Raw genomic sequence first — 16,311 nt, 5'->3', positions numbered from 1 at the left:
CATTGATCATTAGCAGATGGGCTGGCAGCCAGGGAGCACATACAGGCAAAATATTGGCTCAGTGCTGATGGGCAGCTGTGAAATTAACCTGTAATTTTAATGACTTTTCAGACAGCAAAGGTTAGAGGAATGCCAATGAAGGCAGAAGAAAGTTCCCCCGTGTTGAGAAGACAAATGTTTAAATGTTTTGAGTCTTGCTCCTGCAGATTTGATGAGGATCCTTGAACACCAATTTAAGATGAGCGCATGAGGACTAGCACCACCCCTGTTCACACATTTAGCACAATTAGCAATGATGAATTCACCAGTCAGGGTCAAACTCGTTTTGGGTGATGGTTGTAAAGAAGCAGTTGCTATAACAACAGTGCAGATTGTTGTCATTGTTCTTTGTTAGGACACAAGGTTAATAACCTTTAAGTCATCTCTCCCAGAATGTTTTTTTTCTTCGAAAGACTGACTTGATGGTGTCTCACGCTTAATATGCAAGTTTGTAATTTAACGTTCATTTGAAAATCATGACTAGAATAATTCTTTAGAAGAGGCCTTTACTGGAAGGCAGCTCAGAGACGTGAGTTGTAGCCAGACAGCCATGCCTGCGACATGGAAACTAGACCTGACTCATCTGTGCATTCAAATATGTGAACTGGGGAGCAGAAATGGCCGCAGGTGCTCTAGACGGAAGTCAACTTTGGCCATAGGAGGCGGTTGTTTGTTTGCAAAGGGCTGTAGAGCATCATGATGGCGTCCGCAGGCAACGGCCTGGTCGTCCACACAAGATCTGTGGCGAGTTCTCCACCCTACCAGCCAAGGCCGACAACAGCGTGGAAGTGTACCGAGAAGAATAGACGGCACCTTGAAGGCAGGGTGGTCACACCTGTAATGATTCGAGTTCCTTGGTGGTGCTGCATTTTGCATATCGTTAAGAATAAACTATTAACACCTCCATTTTTGAAAGATTTTTTTTTTGTGCAGTAGTGAAGATGCCAACAGGCCTCTTATGAACGATCTTCACTGTTCCAATAGGATGATAAACAGAATGTGAGCTGAGGATTGAACATTTCAGGTCTATTTCGAGCTCTCTTAACGATACGGCACCGTTTGCTAATTAATCGGGATCTAAACTGCTAAGTAACCAAACACGCTGTTCCAACGTCACTGCTCGAGGGAATTTCAATCAATCAGGCTAAAATTCAATCACAGATGGACAAAAACGGTTTCATCACTTTATTAATGAGTTTAATTATTTAAACCAACAAACAAAAACTGTCTCTCTCCCTCCATCCCTCCCCTTTTATCATCTCCTCTATCCAAGCGTTCCCTTCCCAACTGTGACTTTAGTCAGGTGGCGGTGGGAAGAGTGGGAGTCGGAGCAAATGAAAGAACGTGACAGGTCAGAAGATGAGGGGAAAACATTGAAATAGCACATTTATTCAGCTCCTTGTTTAGGAAAGAGTCGGAATCACAGAACACACGTACGATCCCTGCAGCTGTGCCCAAAGAAACGCCTCGAGTATGCGCCAAGCAGACGCGGCCCGAGCAGGCCGGACCTGTTGCACTCGCTAGACGCCAGGAGACGGTCAGACACAGGAGATGATACGTAGCTATGGAAAACATTTCCCCTTTCACCCACACACACACGCACGCACACACACACACAGTCACTGCTTCCACCACAGCGCCGCTGATCCGAGGCCTACAACATTCCCGTCACACCGAAGTTCATGGAAAATTGGAGTTCGACGTGATGGTTTGGCAAACATACACGACCCATTTTAAAGCACCCCCGCCCCCCCCCCCCCCCACCCCCGCCCCCCCCCCCACCTGTCAGTACAGTATTTTCAGACGTGAAATGACTTTGCTTATGATATTGCAAAATTAAAATTTCAAAATAAATCCCACAATTTTACCATCCCAGTGGAAAAAGACTGCCCTCCCCAAATAACAAAAAACACATAATAAATAAAACAGCCATGAGGACATTTGTGGTGGGAAGGGGGAACCACAGAGAGACAGAGAGGGAGAGAGATAACAAAATGAAACATTTGTTCTGCTTTTCCCTACTGAATCAGGGACTGAGTTGAAATCGTATTTACAGACTGACTGAGGATAAACAGACCAGCTGCTGCTGCACCGGTCTTCTAAAGAAGAAAAATGACGAGCAACAATGTAATAACAGAATAACAAAATAAAATAAAAGGTACATGATATTTACAGTTTAGCAGTGAAAAAAGAAATGGATAAAGGGAAGCGGAAGGCAGAAGGGTGAGAAGAAAACGGAATGAAAGGGAGGCTCCAAATGTTGTTGGGTTTAAGCATCATCTCTGGTCGGATTACTAAAATCAGTGGCAGTGATATAGTGTCGAGGGGCGTGCGCGGGGGCTGCAGGTGGCGTGAGGCTGTGAGGACAGGAGCGGAGGGCTGTTTGGAATGGGGCGAAGGAGGTTCGGACGAGCCCCCGCTTACCGATCAAGCGAAAGGAAGTTGAGAGTCATTAATGGCAACAGCTGAAACGTCAACGTTGGAGGCGACGAGCGAAGCGCTCCTCACCTCTCCGACAGCAGTTCTTCAACAGAATCAAGCTGATATATAACTTAACACCGTAAAGTGACATAATTAATGAGGTGGCAAAGCCGTTCAAGTATTAATTATGACACCAGATATTGAGGCTTCTGTTCTGTGGGAATCGGATCTCCTCACCAACGGAAAACTACGCAGAACGTCGAGACAGACGGAGCCACAGCGACTCACATGCATTTACATTAAAACCACTAAACGTCTGCAGACTTTTAGACTTGACGCCAGCCGCGCTTTAAAATCGCGTGATCCGGGGCTGCGCTGGTCGTCACGTCCAGCGCAGCCCCGGATCACGCCGGGGCGCAGCGCCATCTTCAGGTGGTGCTGCAGGTCCACATATTCAACGTCTCGCAGGAAAACGCAGCAGCTGGAATCTCAATGTCAGTAACTTTTCTCCGGAATTCCAGCTGACGTAACGCCATTTAACAGGACTCCGCCGTCGTTAAAACACAGTCGGCATCGAACTGTAAAGATCTGTCAGCGTGAACATCAGCCGTGCTCATTTTGTGCACGTTTACTGAAACACGGAGCTCCGCTGGTTTTTCCTCCTCCGACGTGTGAAAACAAGGTTGTGAAGCTGCGTTAACAGCTGGACGTTACACACATCTGACCCCCTTTTCTTCCCTGTACAGAAATGTGCAACGCTCACTTGAGATTTAACATTAATTGATTGGTTTCCACCCGAACCAAAGAAAACATGAGCTTATATTTAAACTGTAGATGTGCACGCTCCCTCACAGGGGCTTTACGTGAAGGGCTGTCGAGCCCACCTCTGCTTTAAAATGATTAAAATTTAAAACCGCCGGTTTAAAATGACAGTTAAAAACAAACAAAATGTGGCGGGGAATAAATGGGGAGGTTGCGAACACTGTCACCCACCAGCGGACAGAACTGCCCACACCTCCCAGGCAGCCATGTTCTACCTTCTGCAGGTGATTGTCAGGCCTTTTCTTTTACTTCTGCCTCCCCAGAAATCAGTCAACGCCTCATTTAACGGCGCTGTGGCCACACAAAAATCAGCTATAGCAAATAAAACCAACATAAAATGGGGTAAAAGCCAAAGGCAGTCTATAATACAGACAAGCCACAATACATGTAGAAGCTCTCCATCCCATATTTCATCTCCCAAACATCCTATGTTCCAACCCAATGGCTCTGTAGTTCTAGGCGGTGCCAACACAATGTCCTTCAAGCCCACAAACGTCGTTTTCCTTTGGAATTGTTGGAGTTTGGGTGTTTTGAGTGTTTAAGTGTCTGTGGTTGGTTTTTATAGGGTTGGAGCCAGGAGGAAGTGGGAGGGAGGGGAGGACAAAAATGGACAAAAAAAAAAAAAAAAGGATGAGTGAGGTGGGTGCTCAGGCGCTGTTGCTGATAGGTCCAGGTGCTGAGCTGGACTGGGCGGAACTGTCTGACACACTGCCCTCTGTGGGGGAAGAAGCAGAAACCCTCATCAACACCAGAGAAGAGCAACCAACCGAGCAACTGAGAACCATCTCGTGTGGATTAGCTCTGTAACCATGGATTCCATGCTGCGCTACCAACCATGAGAGGCAGGCGATGTCTGCGCACGCGCGTGAGGAGGAATGAGTGTGGAGTTCAACTGAGGCTGGATAGACAGCTCTGCAACACAACAAGGGACAAATCAACGTCAGCGCAGACGCCGGCAATCAGCCGACAATCAGCGCGTTACTTCTGATCAGAGTCCGAACGAACTGGGGAAGCAACTGAACTGACCGACGGGGCTGAAGTTGAAGAGGAGTGGCAGTTCCCGCCCGCTGGGCAGGCGGGTGTTGGGCTGGCGCAGCTCCTCAAAGAAAGCGTGCGCGCACGCCTCCAGTGGAGACAGCCTCGTCACGGGGGTGTATTCCAGCAGCCGGGAGCAGAGGGCGATGGCCTCCGGGGGGGTGCGAGGCTTAAACACCTGAGAGGGCAGAGAGCCAACAGGGACAGTAAAGCTTCCGAGTCCTTCAGCACTTTCAAAAGAGCAACAGTTGCAGCTTTGTTCGCTGCTTCGTCACAAAGAGGAACTTTTATAACTCGCCGTGTGACCTTGGCAAAAACAGAAACGCCGGTGGAGACAGGAAATGAAACAACTGCAAACTTATAGCAGCTCAGCGTGCAATGTTCTGGTTCTGGAGGACGCAAAGACCAAAAAAGTCCTCTGGTGAGGACAGACAGTGGTGCCCAACACAGGAACCGAAGAGGGAGCGCTTGGGCAGTTTTAGGAGCAGCTGTCCAAACTTAAAACAGTGACGTCGTGAACAGTAGCGTCATTATTTAACTTAAAAAAAGAATAAAAAGCTGAAGTGATGCTGCTGCTTCCCACCATTCAGATATGTCGCTACATTAAAGCCTGAAATCTAAACACAGAAGAGCTTTTTATCTGATGACAGCAGCTTGTTGTTAAAGCTTGAAACGTGCAACGTGAACACACCTTTGTCCAAGGGTGTGCTTTGATCTGTGGGAACTTAAACTCTGTGTAGTTGGGGTTCATCTCCCGAATCTGCTCCCTTGTCGGTGTCCCCAGAACCTAAAAATCCAGAAGGAAGAAGAGAACTCACATCATTGTAGTAACCAACAAACTTTGCTGGCAGGAACTCTTCAGGTGATTTAAATTCCAGATCCCTCTCTGGTAGTCCAGCAGCCTGGTATCAGCTGGCTCCAGGCCACCTTCTGCTGCTCTCCTACTCTACCTTGATGATCTCTACTAGCTGGTCCACGCCGCTGTCCCCGGGGAAAATGGGCTGGCCCAGCAGCAGCTCAGCCAGCACACAGCCGGCTGACCAGATGTCAATGTTGGATGTGTAGTCAGTGGCACCAAAGATGAGCTCTGGGGCACGATAGTACCGCGAGCAGATATAGGACACATTTGGCTCCCCGCGAACTAGCTGCTTTGCACTAGAAAAAAGAAAATGATTGAGGAAGGGACAGAAAGAATAGAAGCACAAGAAAAAGATGAGGAAAGGTTCATTTACCTGCCGAAGTCACAGAGTTTGAGAATGGCCGTCTCTGGGTCCACCAAGAGGTTCTGAGGCTTAATGTCTCTGTGACAAACACCCTGGGAATGGATATAAGCAAGACTGCGGAACAGCTGGTACATGTACACCTGGGGAGAGACGGGGCGGATCAGCACGCTGCTCGTTACCCACGAAGACGTGCTGGTTAATGATCGATCCTCTGAGTGGCGCCATCGTCATGTCACGTCAGAGAACACATATTACAGGAGATTCAACTGAACAATGACAACAAAAAGATCCAGATCCAATTAAGAGGAAGAGACAGAAAGATGAGAGCCAGCAAATGGAAAAGGGGGAAGAAAGTCTCCCATGCTGAGATATCAGAGTGGCGCTGGAGGATGAAGGCATGACAGAGAGGAAGATCAGAAAGCATCTCAAAGCCACAGGGGAGCAGCACGCTGGGGGGGGGAATGGGCCGTGAGACAGCTTTAACGTGTCCTCTGCTGCGACAGAAGCAGTAAACACGCGCGCTAAAGGCACCCGGCTCACACACGCACCAAGTGTGAGGCACCCACGATCCCCCAGGACCGCGTTGAGATCTTTAACTCTAATCTAGAAGCACATGCAATGCACACGACACATCAACGGGCGATGTGATATTGATATTACATTTGAGGATTATTGGTATTATTAGCACATGAAAATGAATCCCAGATCAACTTTGCAGACAAAGATGCATGATTCAGTGTCAAATAAATGATTTTCTACCCAACATGCTCCAGAAAAAGACATGAAAGCCAAACCTGAGTGACAGACAGGGCGCTCTGCAGGCTTCCAGTGCTACAGCCACACTCGTCCCCCCTGATTACCCATAAATAACCCCTGAAACGGGAGCCTGATCAGAGGCTTCTTGAACCACGGGGAAATGTGCATGTGTGGTGGTTCGCGATGCAACTGTCAGCCTAAACGGTCGAGGACGCGGCATTGGGAGTGGACCGTCAGCTTCCCGGGTTTGGATGGCAGCGAGAAAAGAGGGGCGACATTCAGTGACACGACTCGACCTGTCGGCCTGAATGGGTCTGTGTGGGGATACAGGACACCCGGGTCCCCTGGTCCTCCAGACACTTTCTGCATAGCTACAATTTCTGGGAGGCGTGCCCAGACGAAGCAGCACCGACGAAAAACCCGGAAGCAAAAGCTAAACTGGGCCCACGAGGCGTTTGCTCTTCCTTCAAGACTCCATGCAGAGCGTTTGCCCACCTTAACATAGATGATGGGGATGGTGGTCTTGGCCTTGTTGAAGTGTCGAGCCACCCGGTACACTGTTTCTGGGACGAAGTCCAGCACCAGATTCAGATACACTTCATCTTTCTGGAGAGGAAAAAAGAGACGACCCATTTACACGTCTAAAGAAAACACTGAGAAGAACCTTAGCCAAGACTTTAGAAGTGGTATTTTTACCAGAAATTGTCAGAATTGGGAAAAATGGTGCAAATGTGAGGTGAGGCAGAGCTGCACTGAAGGCCAAGTCCTCTAAAACGTGTCCGTGCAACAGTACAGTAGGGTGTGTAGGCTGTGTGCATCATCCCAGCACTGTGCTGTCGGTACAGGAAAGGCCGAGTCCGTTCATGCTCACCTTCTCTCCACTGGAATAGAAGAAGTAGCGTAACCTCACGATGTTGCAGTGGTCCAGTTTCCTCATAATCTGCAGCTCCCGATTCTAAAATAAAGGCAACAGCGTAACCACCTCAAGAATAACAACTACAGGTCACGTGACATCAGTTACCGAGGGAGAAAATCTCCTTTTCCAGACAGAAAACACACAAAAGACACCACCTCAGTCATCTGCTATAAGAGAAGTCCCTCTTTCTTCCTACCTTAAACCTCTTGTCCTGGAGGACCTTCTTGATTGCGACCATCTCTTGGCTGTCGATGAGGCGAGCCTGGTAAACCACTCCAAAGGAGCCATTTCCTATGACCTTTATGTCTGTGTAGGACACTTCCTGTGGACGATCGGGGCCTTGACCCGGTGTCGCTACCACGGTTGTCACTTTGCCACTATCTCCTGAAAGAGAAAAAAGAAGAGACTTCTAATGTCAGTCTGGTCCATTTTACTGGTAAACACAGACGTCCCACCGGGAACGTCGGAATATGCAAGACCGGCACTTTTTTAGCCCTCTGCCACGGAGATTTCATGCAAATTCACAAACACTGAAGCATGAAAAGGAAGAGAGTATAACTTTTAGTACGGATGCACAACTATTAACCTGCAACTGATTAATAAGTGATGGATTACGACCTGACGGCACACCTACGGCAGCACCGCTGGCAGACTCATATCTCATCACAACTGTGACCTTGTTGGAAGCTTCCAACTCCACTAAAGTGGTGCCATGTCAATCAGCACCATTCTGGGTTTGGTTCTAGTGCCAACATCCGACAGCACGAGCCTCCATTTGTGGATCAGCTGGTCTCGCGTTGCTCCTCTTGTGCACGTTTCTTGATCGTTTTGGATCTCTACATGTTAATGAGAGCAGACAAAGACAACGTGACCCGAGGACGGGTGGAGCAGACGTGGGTGTGACGACAGCTGATGGAGGCACCGGCAGAGGAATGAAATATAATAAAAGATCTTAAGTGGGTGAACAAAGCAGGTGAGGTGAGTCAGACACTGACTGCAGGCTGAAGCTCTCAGCATCATTTCTGAGGTCGATTCTTGACCTTGTGGGAATCAGCCAAAGCGAGATGATCCAGACAGCGACTGACGTCCACGCACCGTTAGGGTGCAGCTGGGTGCAGCTTGTGCACGTGTTGAGACTGATTTGACAAATTGGAACCAGGAGCAACGAGGCCGGGAGGCGAGGAAGAAAAAGGACGGGTCCCGCAGCCAAAAGGCCTGTCGGAGCCTGTGATGCAGGCGAGCAGACAGCAGCGCCACAAGCAGCGCTGCCATTTCCTGCGTTTGCTCGGGCCGCTGCCTCGACGGGACCTCCTCAAGTTCAGAGAGTCCCATAACTGTTCATGTCGGGGGGGGGGAATTTCAGGCGGTAAAGAGCCCACGTGATGGACAGAGATCTGCCCCCAGCTCAGCAGGAACATAGAGCTTTGGAGCTCCACCATTGTGTGGTTCTGCCACATTCTGAGCATCCCAGCGCAGCATGAAAGGAGCTCTTGTTTCATATTAGCATCCACATAATCCACGTCAGAGGGACGAGCAGCAAATACGAAGCAGCTGTGTCTCAATCACTTTGAATAATAAGTGCAAAAATAAAGCCTGTGCCCAGATCAATCAATCAATCTTTATTTATATAGCGTCTTATGTCATCGAGCAGCTTTGGGCTGCGACACGTCAACACGGCCGTGACGAGTACGAGTGAGGAGACACTCCTACGCCTCTCAGCAGGGAGCCTGAGGCTTTGCCGACCAGCAAATTGTGTTTTACAGAAATAAAATGACCAAGGTAATTAAACAGAAGGAAGTTGGTGGCGAAAATAGATGAACATTTCTGACCCGGACGACAAACGGTGGCGAATTCTAGATCACAGGTTGTGGCGCGTGATGGTTCTGATATTAGCGGATTAGAGAACATGGACGCTCACTTTACTACACACAGATCCCACATGTTTCTTCTTTGATAGACGCCGTTTTGTCCTAAACGATCAAACAAAAAACACCGTCCAGGTGCCATTTTACCTGCTTCTCCTCCAATGGAAAGGCCAGTTAGCTTATAGCGTTGTGTTTAAGGACCCGTCACGTTCCGCACGACGCAGCTTAAACAACTGGGAATGGGTTGATGGGCGATGGCCTCCAAGAAGGCAGATGTGAGGGCTGATGTTCCAGAGGAAGTGGAAACTGGGACCTTTACAGCAGAATATGGACGTGTCTGGCAGAGCGGCGCACGGAACCAGCAGAAAGTGAGCCGGGTCTAGAAACGGGCCGAATGTAGCAGCGGAGGCGCTCGAAACCCAAAGGGCACAAACGTCTGGAAGCTTTTCACGAACAAACGCCGGACTGTGGTGCCTCTTGTGACAACTGAGGAAAAATATATTTCAAATAAACTGATCTTAAAGTTGTTGTTTTTTTAAACGTGGGGAGAATTCTGTTTGTCAGGACGGCTGCGGCCTCCCACCCCCGAGGGAGAGACAGACAGAAGATGCACGATGATGCACGATGACGTGCTTCAACATTTCATCTGCCTTATTTATTATCACCAGCTGATCACAAACACGCCCGAGCTTCCTGCTGCAGAAACGCATCCGCAGCCTTTCGGTGAAAGGGGTCGTGACCCGCAGTCCTCTCGGGTCACTAGTTACAGGTTATCGTTTTAACCCCATCTGAGATGCCAACGCAGGTGCTGCAGACAACGAGTTTAACGACAATGTAGGAGCGATAGTGACCATTAGTGACCGGTGCATTTTTATCATTCCACTTACCTGCTTGAGATCCAAGAAGTGGGCCTTTTCATAATGAACAGTTTTATAAGGGTTAAACTGACATGTCACTCTGGTCTACTGACAACTGTAAACTCAGTAAACTGCTGCCTACATGACCCCTTGACCTCTCAGCATCATGACACCACTCAAACCAACAGGGTTTTGTCAGCTTAACTGCTCGTGCAACCGGATCTTAAATTCAAGTTCAAAATGTGGGTTCAAGCAGACCAAAAGTGGGTTCTGACGCTCCCCGGAACATGTGTTCAGTGCGTCTACTAAATTAATCCCACCACACCAAACGCTTCTGTTCTTATGCACGTTGTCTTTCAATTGACTTGTACTGCAGGGTGGGACCAGTCAAAATGATGCCCGAATGTGTTCATGCATTCATAAGTCACCAAGAGTGGTTAATGTGCAGCTACAAGGCCAGACCTTGAAAGCCCAACCGAACCAATTTTCACAAGGTTGCCTCATTCCGTCCAGGTTAGAGGAGCAAAAAGCTGTAAAAATAAGGCCTCAGAAGGTCTTAAATTTTGGATCATTTGAACCTACTTCCACTAACAGGAGCGAGCTAACTAGCCTGCACATTAGATATTAATGACGAATATTTTGGAGTGTAGGCTGACACCAAGTCTGTTCTTGGGTTACAATGCAAAAGTAATGATTAGGTAATGTTGCCCTACAATGACAAATCCTTACCTACCGTGGAAATACAAACGGTTAAGATCAAGGCTTCTATCACATGCTAAAGATAACGTTAGCTACGTGGTCAAAGCCTGTGATCACAGTGATTCCTAAAGGGAAAAACAGCTAGCATTAGCAGGACACCTAACCCAGGGTAGCTAACCAGCTAAGAGCCTGCTAGGCGAGGTTAGCTCAGCGACATTTACCACCATTATTAATATACCTGTCCGCCACAACCGAAGCTAAAACCCGAGGCTCTGCAATGGGCTCTCGCTTGCGACCCTTTACAGAAATATTTAGGAACCTTACTGGGCAGTTTCAGATTTCCAAAGCTCGTCGAGCTGCTTCCACTGGCTTGCGAAGCCCCGGTCTTTCCTGTCGAGCTTCCGCCAGCTACTGCTGATCCGGCACCGGCTGCAGCGGATCCGGGAGCTCCGGGAGGCTCAGCGAATGAGCTAGTCCTGGGCCGCCCGCTGCCGCTCATATTTGTGTGAACTAAACCGGGGAAATGGTTAAACGTTAATCACAACCAGGTCGGAGCGGGGCTAACACATATGAATAAGCGTGTCTTTTTTATTAGTAGAAGAAATCCACTTACAGCGTTCTGTATCGGTAGCCCGTCTCCCCCTTTCTTCCTCCGGAGAACAGCGATGGTGGGGGGACTGGGGAGTTGACGCTCAACGACGTCGGCTCGCAGAGGGATTCTGGGAAAATGAGTTCTTGCGCACTCGCTGCTGCGTCACTGACGTAAACAAACGGTGGCGCAATGGGCGGAAGACTTGTAGTGGATCACAATTGTTTTACACCGTTCCCACATCAGATAGGGAAGAAAGGTTTATTTTCTTAGTTTTTCGACGGCCCATGTATTCCCAATGTTGAACGGCCCTAGAGGGAAGTGATCTGATAAAGAAGCCAGTGTAAAAAAAAAATTGATGAAATGATTGCACTAACAGCGAAAATAACAAGAAAAAATCAATATATCAAAACTACAATTCCCAGCAAGCCTCGCTCCATGTGTGACACCCAGGCTGTCCAATCACAGAGCCTCAAGTGTTCAGGCTACCGCATTGGGCGGGGCCTGCGAGCACAAGAATGGACGCGATCGGCGGGCAAACGCTTTAATTCGCGCTTTCAAATGTAATTTCGCAGGCGCACATTTTATTCTGTTTTTGAAGTGATACATTTGCTGCCGGCGGCTTCAAAAGCGACACGCGTCTGTGCAAAGCAAGTGTGACGACTACACGAGGAAATGTCCAACGAGAGTAGCTGAGAGGTAAGGAAAAAGAAGGGCCCGCTGCCGGAGCCGGAGAGCTGCGGGTAAAAGTGGCTAGCGCCGCCTGACGGACCGCCGACTCACCGGGGAGAGGCGATCAGGAAACGGCGGTGCCGAGAAACATGTCCACATTACCGAGGGGAGCGCCTCCAACAGCTCTCCACAAGGAATCACACGCTGTAAACCAAAATAGGGATCATGTTGGGGAGGAAAATGAGAGCCGAGCTGTTTTGTAGTTGACAAACGGCCATCATTTGTCCAAAAACAGAAAAGTGCCAAATGTCTTTTACCACGTTTCAGTGTACTGGAATTAATCAGCATGTAAGGTTTCTGAACGGTTGCTACTGTTGGTCCATGCACTCGTATACATGTTGTCACCGCTCATCCCAGATGTGCTTCTGCTCGTTCCACAGCTGGTCACCACAGTCAAGTGGACCGTTCTCTGATCGCAGACCCCCTGACCCAGCGGGGACGATGGCTGAGCAGCAGGAGGCAGAGGGAGTCTACGTGGAGCACCAGTTCATGTGCAGCGAGTGTCACCAGCTGTTCAGCACCTTGGAGGACGTGCTGATCCACCAGCAGATCCACACCGGCCAAGATGGAGACGTAGAGGCCGTGACTGTCCAGGGCGTCCCAGAGTTCGAGCAGTCGCAGCACTACCAGTGTCTGGAGTGTGGCAGCCTCCTGGTGAACCCAGAAGAGCTGCTGCAGCACCAAGAGATGCACATGCGAGACGCTGGAATGGAGGTGGAGCAGCAAGGTGAGAGACGTCGCCCTCTGTGTCCTCTGAGCTCGGGTGACGCGTCAGGTCTTTGACACATGAGTAACCCCAAGTTGCACGGTCTTCAGAGCTGTGCGAGGTGTTGGAGGAGCAGGAGGCCGGACCGGTAACGCCAGTGTTGGAGTCGGCCCAGTATCAATGCCTTGATTGTCTGGCTCTATTTGACTCAGCGGAAACCTGGTTTGAGCACAGACGCAGCCACAGCCGGAGCAGCACCCACAGTACTGCAGAGACCATGGTGAGGATGCAGCTAGCTGCGTCTGTAAGCTGTTAGCACAAGATGTAGCCAGTGGTGCGGCACCTGGATGTGAACAGGTAGTAACGTGGTTTTCTCTGGCGCAACAGGAGTATGTTCTGCAAGCGGATGGCACCATCACTCCCCTGAACAACGCCCACAACTACGTGTTGAGTGAGCAGCAGGCAGGAGAGATATTGGCGCAGGTATTTTGGAGCTTTAGCACCTTACACCAAAGGAAGAAACCTCCACGACCTCACGGGCATATTCCCTTTCTCTGTATTTGTGCTGGTGCGCTTCAGGTACTTTCCCAACAGAAGCAGCAGCAGCTTCAGAGGAAGTACCAGTCACCTTCCAAGGCTGCTGGGCTGCCGCGGTCGTCCCTGCTGCCCCCGGTGATCCCCGCCCCCGGCTCCGCCACCATGCACCTTCAGATTCTTACAGCACAAGCTCTTGCAGACAATTCTGGCACTTCCACTCAGCACCGCTCCAGGCTAAATTCCATACTTCCCTCTGTGGGCCAGGGCTCCAAAGCACACCTGGGGGTCCTGGAGAATGGTGTTCAGAAATTAGAGCTGAGGTTGGTCCCAAGCATCCAAGATGCTGGCCAGCAGCAGCTCCAGCAGCCAGCAGACCTGGTGGTCATCCACCCTTACGAGTGCTCCGAGTGTTCCCTTCTGTTCCAAACCCCGGAAGACTACCTGCAGCATCAGGGGGAGCACTTCCTGGGTCAGGACAAAGAAAGCGGAGAGTCGGGCGTCATGAGCGGCTTTGAAGAGGCGCGAGGGAGGGACGAGACTGCGGACGGGATGGAGAGCATCCGAATCAAAGTGGCGGAGAAGAAGGTCGCGTTCTGTGCCAAGTCGCATCAGTGCGACCTCTGCCATCGCACCTTCACCTCCATCAACCGCCTGGCTGCTCACACGCGCGTGCACGAGCAGGGCACGTACGAGTGTCCGGACTGTGGGAAAATGTTCAAGAAGGCCACATCGCTGCAGACCCACATGCGCACACACTCAGGTGTGGCCAGGTACCTGTGTGTGGACTGTGGCAGTGGCTTCACCACTGAGATGACTCTTATCATGCACAGGTGAGGCAAGACAAAACGCACGCCAGCGGCGAGGCCGTGGCGGCGAGGCCGTGGCGGCGAGGCCGTGGCGGCGAGGTCGTGGTCGTGGCTTAATGCTCGTCTCTGTCCTCCTGCAGGAAGACTCACACCGTTGACCCGTTTCACAAGTGTCGGTTCTGCAACAAAACCTTCACCAACATGACCAAGTACCTCTACCATCGCAGAAGCCATCTCAACCGCGACTCGGTCGGCACGCCCACGCCCGTCTCCATGGTAACAGACAGACGGCTTTAACCCGGTGGGGAGATATTTCAGTTTGACGTGTTTCTTTTCTCCTTCAGGTCTCTGCTCCAAAACGAGCCTCTCTCTCCGCCCTCACCATCCTCCAAAGAGCCAGAGAGAAGAAGGCCGCCATCATCAGTGACCAGCAGAACAACCTGTGGGCCCCCCTCACCGAGGAGGAGATGGAGAAGATGGGAGAAGACTCGGCGCAGAGCCCCCCCAACAAAGTACACGCAGAGGAGGAGGAAAAGCCCGGAAAGGGTAACGAAGCAGCAGTTGTCCCGCTGGACGGCGACACCAGTCGCCCTGAGGAGGTGGAGGACGCGGCCGAGCCCGGTTCAGCTGGAAGCCCCGCCCCCCTCGACCACGCCGGGGCAGGGGGCCCGACCCAGCCGACGGATCCGGCGGGAGCGTCTTCAGCTGCTGATCCGGGGTCTGTTTCCTGTAGTTTGTGCAGGAAGGCCTTCGTCACGCAGCTGCAGCTCCTTCACCATCGGCAGAAGTCACACGGGCCCGAGCGCAAGTTCATGTGTGGCCTCTGTGGCAAGTCCTTCAAGAAACGCATCCACGTGCGCAACCACATCCGCACGCACACGGGCGAGCGCCCCTTCCAGTGTTCGGACTGCGGCAAAACGTTCTCGTCTTTGGCCAATCTGATGCGGCACAATCTGATCCACTCGGGCGTCAGACCGTACCGCTGCGACGTCTGCCACCGCTGCTTCTCCCAGGCCTCCAACCTGCGCCAGCACACGCTGCTGCACTCCAAGTCCCAAGCCCTGTGCTGCCCCGACTGCCCCGCCACCTTCCGCTGGGCCAGTAAGTTAGCGGCGCATCGCTACGTTAAGCACCCTGGGGCTCCGCCCCCCTTCCCCTGCCACCACTGCGAGGCCGGGTTTTTGACCAGGACGCAGCGAGACCGCCACGGCCTGGAGCAGCATTCCACCCTGGTGCAGGCAGGTGCCGGGAGAGAAGCCGGGGAGGAATTGGAAAGCAAATTAGAGCCGGGCGAAGGTCTGAACCCGGAAGCTTCAGAATCCGGGCACTCGCTCGCTAGTTTACGAGGAAGTCAAGAATGCAGCAACTGTGGGAAGAAGCTCAATTCTCCTGCCAACCTGCGCCTCCACAGACTGAGTCGCTGCGCCGCCGGCCCCGGGCGGCCGCGGCGCGCCTCGGCGAAGCGGCCCAAAGCCCATCAGTGTCCCGTCTGTGGCAAACAGTTTGTGTCGTCCTCTGGCGTTGCTCTGCACCAGCGCGTCCACACCGGCGAGCGCCCCTTCCCTTGCCAGGTGTGCGGCAAGCGCTTCCGACAAAACACCCACCTGCGCGAACACCTGCGCACCCACTCGGGCGAGCGGCCTTTCTGCTGCGAAGTGTGCGGGAAGGGTTTCATCCAGAGCATGCATCTGGCCGAACACCGGCGAACGCACACCGGCGAGCGGCCGCACGCCTGTCCGCAGTGCGGCAAGGCCTTCCGGACCTTCTCCAACCTGAGGAACCATAAAAAGATCCACGCCAGGCAGCAGAAGCTGGATGAAGCCGCCGCTCAAGCCGCAACGGTGACCGGCGCCGCGGTGGACGCTTCGGCGGTGGAACTGGCCAACGGCCAGACCCAGCTGATCCAGATCCAACAGCTCCAAGCTTCAGATCTGCAGCAGGTCAGAGAACATCTTCTACCCTCTCATAACTCCTCATTCTGAGCTGGTTAAACCTGAGATGATGGTGTTCCCTCCTCATCGCAGGCCCAGGGGACGCCGACCATCATGTGTAACGAGTTTGGCGAGGCCATCGCCATCATCTCGACCAGCGAGGGAGAGGAGTTGCCTCTGGAGCAGGCTCTGGAGATCTATCAGAAGGCTTTGGAGAACAGCCACGTGTTGGACGGGCTGCACCTGCCCTGAGGAGCTCGGGTCCGGGCCATCGTTTCTCCTTTTTTTCCCTCACGTCATTTAAAAATTGTAAATAGGTGAAACCAATAAATGTTTTTGCAAGACAGACTTAAGTCGCACACACCTTCTGTGTCCAT

At 51.4% G+C, this 16,311-nt stretch overlaps 2 protein-coding genes across 3 annotated transcripts; one reads left to right on the top strand and one right to left on the bottom strand.

The window, feature by feature from the left end:
- Positions 1-1,210: 1,210 nt before the first annotated feature.
- Positions 1,211-11,398, bottom strand: gsk3ab (glycogen synthase kinase 3 alpha b). The gene is made up of 11 exons (XM_003966347.3): positions 11,247-11,398; positions 10,958-11,143; positions 7,409-7,596; positions 7,168-7,251; positions 6,792-6,902; positions 5,550-5,680; positions 5,268-5,472; positions 5,009-5,104; positions 4,309-4,495; positions 4,117-4,194; positions 1,211-3,997 (listed from the first exon to the last, which is right to left on the bottom strand). Exons 2-11 carry the CDS (start codon positions 11,130-11,132, stop codon positions 3,930-3,932), a joined length of 1,323 nt encoding a protein of 440 aa, XP_003966396.1. The 5' UTR covers positions 11,133-11,143; positions 11,247-11,398; the 3' UTR covers positions 1,211-3,929.
- Positions 11,399-11,713: 315 nt separating this feature from the next.
- znf526 (zinc finger protein 526) lies at positions 11,714-16,281 on the top strand. Of its 2 annotated transcripts, none has more exons than XM_011605959.2 (8): positions 11,714-11,921; positions 12,335-12,681; positions 12,771-12,940; positions 13,048-13,143; positions 13,240-14,027; positions 14,144-14,279; positions 14,348-15,943; positions 16,028-16,281. In XM_011605959.2, exons 2-8 carry the CDS (start codon positions 12,396-12,398, stop codon positions 16,184-16,186), a joined length of 3,231 nt encoding a protein of 1,076 aa, XP_011604261.2. In that variant the 5' UTR covers positions 11,714-11,921; positions 12,335-12,395; the 3' UTR covers positions 16,187-16,281. The 2 variants fall into 2 exon arrangements, with proteins under 2 accessions (XP_011604261.2, XP_029694481.1); XM_029838621.1 differs by lacking the exon at positions 11,714-11,921 and adding an exon at positions 11,952-12,242.
- Positions 16,282-16,311: the final 30 nt, after the last annotated feature.

This window comes from Takifugu rubripes, chromosome 7, assembly GCF_901000725.2.
Source record: "Takifugu rubripes chromosome 7, fTakRub1.2, whole genome shotgun sequence".
NCBI lineage: Eukaryota > Metazoa > Chordata > Actinopteri > Tetraodontiformes > Tetraodontidae > Takifugu > Takifugu rubripes.
This window is presented reverse-complemented; position numbering and strand designations above follow the sequence as displayed.

Excerpts from the sequence above, each read along its gene's own strand:
- znf526 (XM_011605959.2), top strand. The coding sequence starts at position 12,396 with ATGGCTGAGCAGCAGGAGGCAGAGGGAGTCTACGTGGAGCACCAGTTC. Across the intron at positions 12,941-13,047 it reads ACAGTACTGCAGAGACCATG|GAGTATGTTCTGCAAGCGGA; the intron begins GTGAGGATGCAG and ends CTGGCGCAACAG. Across the intron at positions 14,280-14,347 it reads CGCCCACGCCCGTCTCCATG|GTCTCTGCTCCAAAACGAGC; the intron begins GTAACAGACAGA and ends TTTCTCCTTCAG.
- gsk3ab (XM_003966347.3), bottom strand. The coding sequence starts at position 11,132 with ATGAGCGGCAGCGGGCGGCCCAGGACTAGCTCATTCGCTGAGCCTCCC. Across the intron at positions 7,252-7,408 it reads TCCAGGACAAGAGGTTTAAG|AATCGGGAGCTGCAGATTAT; the intron begins GTAGGAAGAAAG and ends CCTTTATTTTAG. Across the intron at positions 3,998-4,116 it reads GACATCGCCTGCCTCTCATG|AGGGCAGTGTGTCAGACAGT; the intron begins GTTGGTAGCGCA and ends CTTCCCCCACAG.